This window comes from Oncorhynchus clarkii, unplaced genomic scaffold, assembly GCF_045791955.1.
Source record: "Oncorhynchus clarkii lewisi isolate Uvic-CL-2024 unplaced genomic scaffold, UVic_Ocla_1.0 unplaced_contig_6067_pilon_pilon, whole genome shotgun sequence".
NCBI classification, from domain to species: Eukaryota; Metazoa; Chordata; class Actinopteri; order Salmoniformes; family Salmonidae; genus Oncorhynchus; species Oncorhynchus clarkii.
The window spans coordinates 85,720-93,386 of record NW_027261154.1 but is presented as its reverse complement, the minus strand read 5'-3'; the positions used below and the strand labels follow the sequence as shown (position 1 = coordinate 93,386).

General features: G+C 47.8%; 1 protein-coding gene across 1 annotated transcript; it reads left to right on the top strand.

The window, feature by feature from the left end:
• The first annotated feature begins 5,479 nt into the window (after positions 1-5,479).
• On the top strand, positions 5,480-6,881 carry LOC139405485 (alpha-(1,3)-fucosyltransferase 4-like). The gene has a single exon (XM_071147821.1). It carries the CDS (start codon positions 5,480-5,482, stop codon positions 6,617-6,619), a length of 1,140 nt encoding a protein of 379 aa, XP_071003922.1. The 3' UTR covers positions 6,620-6,881.
• Positions 6,882-7,667: the final 786 nt, after the last annotated feature.

The window sequence follows — 7,667 nt, the reverse complement described above, 5'->3', positions numbered from 1 at the left end:
AACCTCTCGCCACTGTCTCACTTTCTCTCCTCATTAGCTAAGCCTGTGAGGGCGGATGCTCTTAGCGGGCCCGGCCATGGTTGTGGGGGAGAGGCAGACATGGATGTGTGGCCCTGGGTGGGTCTGAGGTTGAGATCCCCACGACATTTGCATTTGAGTAATTTAGCAGACACTCTTATCCAGAGCGACTTACAGGAGCAATTCTGGTTAAGTGCCTAGTCGGCGCAGGGATTCGAACCAGCAACCTTTCAGTTGCTGGCCCAACGCTCTTAACTGCTAGGCTATCTGCCGCCCCACTAATCATGTCAGACAGCTAGGGAAGGCTGGCCAAGATCATCATCACCCGGGGGGTGGAGTGAATCGCCGGAAACGGCACTTTCACATGATCTTTGACCCAAGGGGTCACCTCTGATGTCAAGATCAAGGTCAGGGGTCAGCGAGGGCCTCAGTGACCAGCGCACTCTCAGAGCCCCCCTCTGCATTATCTCTCTCTCTCGCTCTCTCTGGGGCCTCCCTGGAAAGAATTGAGACATCCCATCCCCTGGGAGAGAGAGAGAGGGAGAGAAAAAAAGAGAACAGAATAGAAAGAGAAAATCGATAAAGATGAGTTAAAGAGCCTGGGGCCCATCCTGAGGAGTGTGTATTATCACAGGGAGAAAAAGGCCTAAACACACACACACACACACACACACACACACACACACACGAACTGACAGACAGACACATTGACATGACATGTCCTCTTATCTTCATCTGTAGGACAGGCAGACGAGCAAAAATAAACAAGGGCACAGCAGAGTCGCTGGCCTCAGTCTCCTGTAATACACTGCATCTCTACCTGTAGTGTGTAGTTGGTTAGTCTTCTCTGTAATGTGAAACAACACAGCAGAGTCACTGTAATATACTGCATCTCTCTCTACCTGTAGTGTGTAGTTGGTTAGTCTTCTCTGTAATGTGAAACAACACAGCAGAGTCACTGTAATATACTGCATCTCTACCTGTAGTGTGTAGTTGGTTAGTCTTCTCTGTAATGTGAAACAACACAGCAGAGTCACTGTAATATACTGCATCTCTACCTGTAGTGTGTAGTTGGTTAGTCTTCTCTGTAATGTGAAACAACACAGCAGAGTCACTGTAATATACTGCATCTCTCTCTACCTGTAGTGTGTAGTTGGTTAGTCTTCTCTGTAATGTGAAACAACACAGCAGAGTCACTGTAATATACTGCATCTCTACCTGTAGTGTGTAGTTGGTTAGTCTTCTCTGTAATGTGAAACAACACAGCAGAGTCACTGTAATATACTGCATCTCTACCTGTAGTGTGTAGTTGGTTAGTCTTCTCTGTAATGTGAAACAACACAGCAGAGTCACTGGCCTCAGTCTCCTGTAATATACTGCATCTCTACCTGTAGTGTGTAGTTGGTTAGTCTTCTCTGTAATGTGAAACAACACAGCAGAGTCACTGTAATATACTGCATCTCTACCTGTAGTGTGTAGTTGGTTAGTCTTCTGTCAATACTTTAATGGATTATTGACTGTACCAGCACTAACCAATCAGATCTATGTTTGCAGGAAACCTGTTTATCTTCACGCCAACATGGTGTTCAGTCAGTGTTCTAAATCCTTTTATGTATAAACAAAAAGAATTGTCTGGAAATAGAACTGTTCACATGAAAGAAGAGTTAAATAATGCAGAGAGAGGGAGTACAAGGCTCGTTGTGGGACATGGGAAGTACCACTGACTGGGCTGCTAGCTGTCTCTCTCAGAGGGAGGGAACGTAGGGACTAGATGTTGGGAATAGACTGGAGACATTCTGCATCTGGCTTCCTCCTCTCATTGTGTGTGTGTGTGTGTGTCTTCTCACACAACGGGACAGAACAGTGAGACTGTCTGTACAGTCTGTACACCCTGACAGGTCTATAGAGAGAGTTAGTCTCGCTGGTAGGTTGTTTTTTCTAGCACAGGCCTCTACGAGAACACAAAAGCTCACATCTCAAATCTCACACTGTTTTCAATCTCTCTCTCTCTCTCTCTCTCTCTCTTTTAATTTATTCATTCATTTAAATAAAACATGGATTCTCTGGAGGCCAGACAATTTTAAGAAGACTGAAGTGCATTATGAGTGGGCCTATGCCTTATTAAACAAGTACCCGGAGAAAAGCCTTGAGACATTTGATTGGTTTTTATAACACTTTATTCACCTTGATATGTGTTATATGTGTTCTGTTTGAATGTATATTCTCCTGTTCACAAATACCTCTGAAATACCAAAAGCAATCGATGAGGCTGAGAAGTAAACGACAGCAATACTGGACGAATAGAGCCCCCTGGTGGACTGTATGGAAAATCAGCAGGAAAGTGGCCTGCCTACTCTTGCCGTAACATGCAAACTTCAGGCCATCGTGCAGCATGTTGATTTCTCCCCACGCTGCAAACTGCTGTATCAGTCCGCTAATACAGGAGTAGTAAAGGCTTACAATGTTTTCCGTGCTGCAGAGGGCTATATCGATCAGCTAATACAGGTAAAGTCGGGCTGCTCATTAGGCAGCCGCCTATGGCGCAGATTGAAGAGGGTGGCATTTTCTGAGCTAAACTGACCAAGACAGCACATGAAACCTCACAATTCTGCCCTTAAAACAATGACAATTTCTCTCAACCAGTGTGCATGTGGGTTTTTTAAAGCTGTGCCTACTTTGTCAAAGGCAGGGACGAAAACTACCTGCCCTCCAGGACACCTACATCACCGTCTGTAGGACACCTACACCTACATCACCGTCTGTAGGACCACCGTCTGTAGGACACCTACACCACCGTCTGTAGGACACCTACACCACCGTCTGTAGGACACCTACACCACCGTCTGTAGGACACCTACATCACCGTCTGTAGGACACCTACACCTACATCACCGTCTGTAGGACACCTACACCTACACCACCGTCTGTAGGACACCTACACCACCGTCTGTAGGACACCTACACCACCGTCTGTAGGACACCTACACCTACACCACCGTCTGTAGGACACCTACACCACCGTCTGTAGGACACCTACACCACCGTCTGTAGGACACCTACACCACCGTCTGTAGGACACCTACATCACCGTCTGTAGGACACCTACACCACCGTCTGTAGGACACCTACACCACCGTCTGTAGGACACCTACACCACCGTCTGTAGGACACCTACATCACCGTCTGTAGGACACCTACACCACCGTCTGTAGGACACCTACACCACCGTCTGTAGGACACCTACACCACCGTCTGTAGGACACCTACACCACCGTCTGTAGGACACCTACACCACCGTCTGTAGGACACCTACACCTACATCACCGTCTGTAGGACACCTACACCTACACCACCGTCTGTAGGACACCTACACCACCGTCTGTAGGACACCTACATCACCGTCTGTAGGACACCTACACCTACATCACCGTCTGTAGGACACCTACACCTACACCACCGTCTGTAGGACACCTACACCTACACCACCGTCTGTAGGACACCTACACCTACATCACCGTCTGTAGGACACCTACACCACCGTCTGTAGGACACCTACATCCCCGTCTGTAGGACTCCTACACCACCGTCTGTAGGACCACCGTCTGTAGGTGTCTTGTAGGTTGATTTGGCCCAAACATAGACATCTATAAATTACTTATTTTCAACTTTCATTCAGAACCGAAAATGAACCTGATTTCAACTTCCGGAAAATACTGTAAGGACCGTTGGAGAATGCTTTTGCGGCACAGTCGATAGCGCGCTGGACTTCGGGCTAGAAGGTCGAGGGTTCGTGACCTGCTGTTTTCATTACTATAACCTCCAGAAAAGATGCCTTTTCAACGACCTGAAAAATATGTATCTTAAAACTTACAGAAAATAACTTTTCATCTTTCATTCAGAACCTAAATTCAACGTCTGGAAAATAAGTATTTTAGACGTATTTTCAACTTAATTTAGCTTACTGAGACTTCTAGTTTTGTTTCTCCTTGGGCAGCTTAATGGCCGGGACCAGCCCTGAATACAGCACTAGTAAAGGTCCAGTGCACTGCTTTTGTGAAGATTATTTCATTTTTAATTTGTTTTATTTTTTATTTTTAAGGGGGTGCTGCAGCACCCTACAGCACCCCTACTTCCACAGCTATGCTTGGGTTTGTGTTAAACCAAATCTTGTGCCCTATACTTGTCTGTCCAATGCATGTAAACAACTAGCTACTATCCATAGCTTTCCCATGCCATAGCAACCATCGATCTCAGAGGTTTCAAAAGAACAAAAAGGAACGATATAAACCGTTGATTTTATTTGTCGTTGTACCGAACCAGTTCAGAACTTTATTTTGTTAGTCGGGAACAGTGGAATGGAATGGGAAAAAAGTATTTATTTTCAGAACGAAGCAACTGGAAAATAACCCCTGGTCCAAGCACAGTATAGGCCATTTTTCTATCTATGTTGTTTACTCTGAAACGTACAGTTTCACTGAGCCTGAGCCTGTGCCTCCCTGTTCTATAGATTCTATCAAGACGTCTGGATTGTAAACCATGGTTGTTGATCCAAGCAGGACCTTTGGGTTACATAGCAGCCCTCACCCGACAGGACAGCATGTTTACCCTCTCAGGGCTACAAAGACCCCATTCACCGGTAACAGGAAGTTACATGCTGCCTGCCACGTCAAGTATTCTGCGCAGAACGGTGTATCCGTTTGCTCATGCGTTCAAAACTAGTCTATACATTACCCAGTGGCAGAGATCCTTATCTCTCCTGACAGAGCAGAGGCAAAGGAACTTGATGTTTACCTGAGAACGGGCCGACTGGTTTTTCTCACAGCCAAGGGACAAAGGAGGAGGACCGTAACTTTTCTCCTTGGAATCCCAGGTGAAAGACATCAGTTATTCTGAGTTCTAGACTACACCAGATGAATGGAGAGATCAGTTATTCTGAGTTCTAGACTACCGCAGATGAATGGAGAGATCAGTTATTCTGAGTTCTAGACTCCACCAGGTGAATGGAGAGATCAGTTATTCTGAGTTCTAGACCACACCAGGTGAATGAAGAGATCAGTTATTCTGAGTTCTAGACTACACCTGGTGAATGGAGAAATCAGTTATTCTGAGTTCTAGACTACACCCGGTGAATGGAGAGATCAGTTATTCTGAGTTCTAGACTACACCAGGTGAATGGAGAGATCAGTTATTCTGAGTTCTAGACTACACCCGGTGAATGGAGAGATCAGTTATTCTGAGTTCTAGACTACACCCGGTGAATGGAGAGATCAGTTATTCTGAGTTCTAGACTCCACCTGGTGAATGGAGAGATCAGTTATTCTGAGTTCTAGACTCCACCTGGTGAATGGAGAGGAGAAAGTGACAGGGAGGTGGACGTTACGTTTCTAGAACTTCTGGAGTTAATGTAAGAGGGTGCTGGATAACTTAATGGAAATAAGGACTGGAAGTTTGACTGGATTTCATGGAGATAACTCAGTGGCTCACCCAGTGGGTAACAGGGGGTCGTTCTACCTCTCCCAGAGCTTCTAAACGCCCCGGACTGCGCCGAAGCAAAACGCGTAGTGTGACTGTTCTGAGAACGTCATGTTTCGCTGCTCTCGGCGGTGCGCTCTTTTTCCTCCTTGGAGTGTGTTTGCTCAATCTCCCAGACCCGCGACAGCAACCCTTCCCTCTGACGGAAGGTGAACCCAGAGATGTCACCCTTCTGCTGTGGACGCACCCCTTCGGTCGTTACCGCAGACTGCCGGACTGTGAGGCGCGCTTTGGAATCCGTGGGTGCGTACTGACCGACGACCGGCGCATGTACCCTGGGGCTGACGCCATCATCATGCACCACCGTGAGATAACGACCAACGCCACGGCGCTCCCGTCTGACCCACGACCCCGTGGCCAGAAGTGGATCTGGATGAATTTTGAGTCCCCGTCTCACACTCGTGGCCTGCGGCGGTTCGAGGGCGTGTTCAATCTTACCATGACCTACCGTGCAGATTCAGACATATTCCTTCCTTACGGCTACCTGGTGCCCCGCCTTCACCCTCACGCCAACGCCCCCCCACACACACGACCCAGACGGCCCCACCTACTGGCCTGGGTCATCAGTAACTGGTCGGAGTCGCAGGCCCGCGTGGCGTATTTCCGTCGGCTGGTTAACTACGTTGACGTGGATGTGTTCGGGCGCGCAGGCGTGCCACTGCCAGAGGACAGCACTGTGGTGCGCACGGTGAGGCGTTACCTGTTTTATCTGGCGTTGGAGAACTCCCAGCACCCCGACTACATCACCGAGAAGCTCTGGAACTCCTTACTGGCCGGGGCCGTTCCTGTAGTTCTCGGGCCGCCGCGGGAAAACTACGAACGCTTCCTCCCCCCTGAGGCCTTTATCCATGTGGACGACTTCCCCTCTCCCCGCCTGCTCGCCCAATACCTGTTGCTGCTACGCCGGAGCCCTGCCCTCCTGCAGAGACACCTGGCCTGGAGGAGGAGCTACAGCGTACACCTGACTGCCTTCTGGGCGGAGCATTACTGCACAGCGTGTCGAGCCGTGCAGAACCACAGACTCCGGACGAACACCATCACCAACCTTCAGCGCTGGTTTGAGTCCTGACCTCAGTGTGGAACCACAGACTCCGGACTGACACCATCACCAACCTTCAGCGCTGGTTTGAGTCCTGACCTCAGTGTGGAACCACAGACTCCGGACTGACACCATCACCAACCTTCAGCGCTGGTTTGAGTCCTGACTTCAGTGTGGATCCACAGACTCCGGACGAACACCATCACCAACCTTCAGCGCTGGTTTGAGTCCTGACCTTTGACTGGTTTCTGACCTTCTGATATGTGAACATGAGCAGGGACCCCATAGCAACTGTCTTTAACGACATCTAGCAAACCGTGGTTCACGGGAATGAACGTTTTGTAACATCATTGAACTGTGATTCACTTGGTCTGTTAGTTATTTGTATTTGACAGGGTTCAGTAGGGTTATGAAGTCAGTTGTGTCAGACTGTATAAGAAACATAGAAATTTTGCCTCGTGTGTGTGTGTGTGTGTCTGTGTGTGTGTGTGTGTGTGTTGTTTGACGTTTGACATTCCTAAAACTAACGGACGGGGCAGTGGGATGGGTTAAGCTCCCCCAGCTAAATCTCATGGCCATGCTAACCCCAGTAGCCTTGATACTGCCCTGACATGATCAGCTGCCCAGCTGCTACTTCTCCCGTCCCACTAGACATGGGCCAATCAAAGGAGATTCCTGACACAAACACACCAGCAGCTACTTCCAGCACAATAATCCCCTCATAAATATTGTCTAGGCTACTATATATTTACATGTATTTCTTTTCTTACTTGTCTGGTGTCTGATTTGATTCAGTTGTTTCAGTCCAAGATATTTCAGTTTTAAAAGTTTTAGAGTTTAAAAAAAAAATTATATATATTTTTTTCACTACATGTGACAATACTAATGTATACAATTGTAATAAATTAAACTTGATCTTGACTTGATCTCGAAGCAAGTTTTGTCTCTAAACAAGTACAGTCGCTCTTATATAACGACAGGCATAATGGTGGTGGTACCTTGTCTTCAAACACAGGCCTGTAGTTGATTAAGGCTGGCTCCTGAACCCTGCTGTGTCCCACGGTCTGGACTGTGGAAC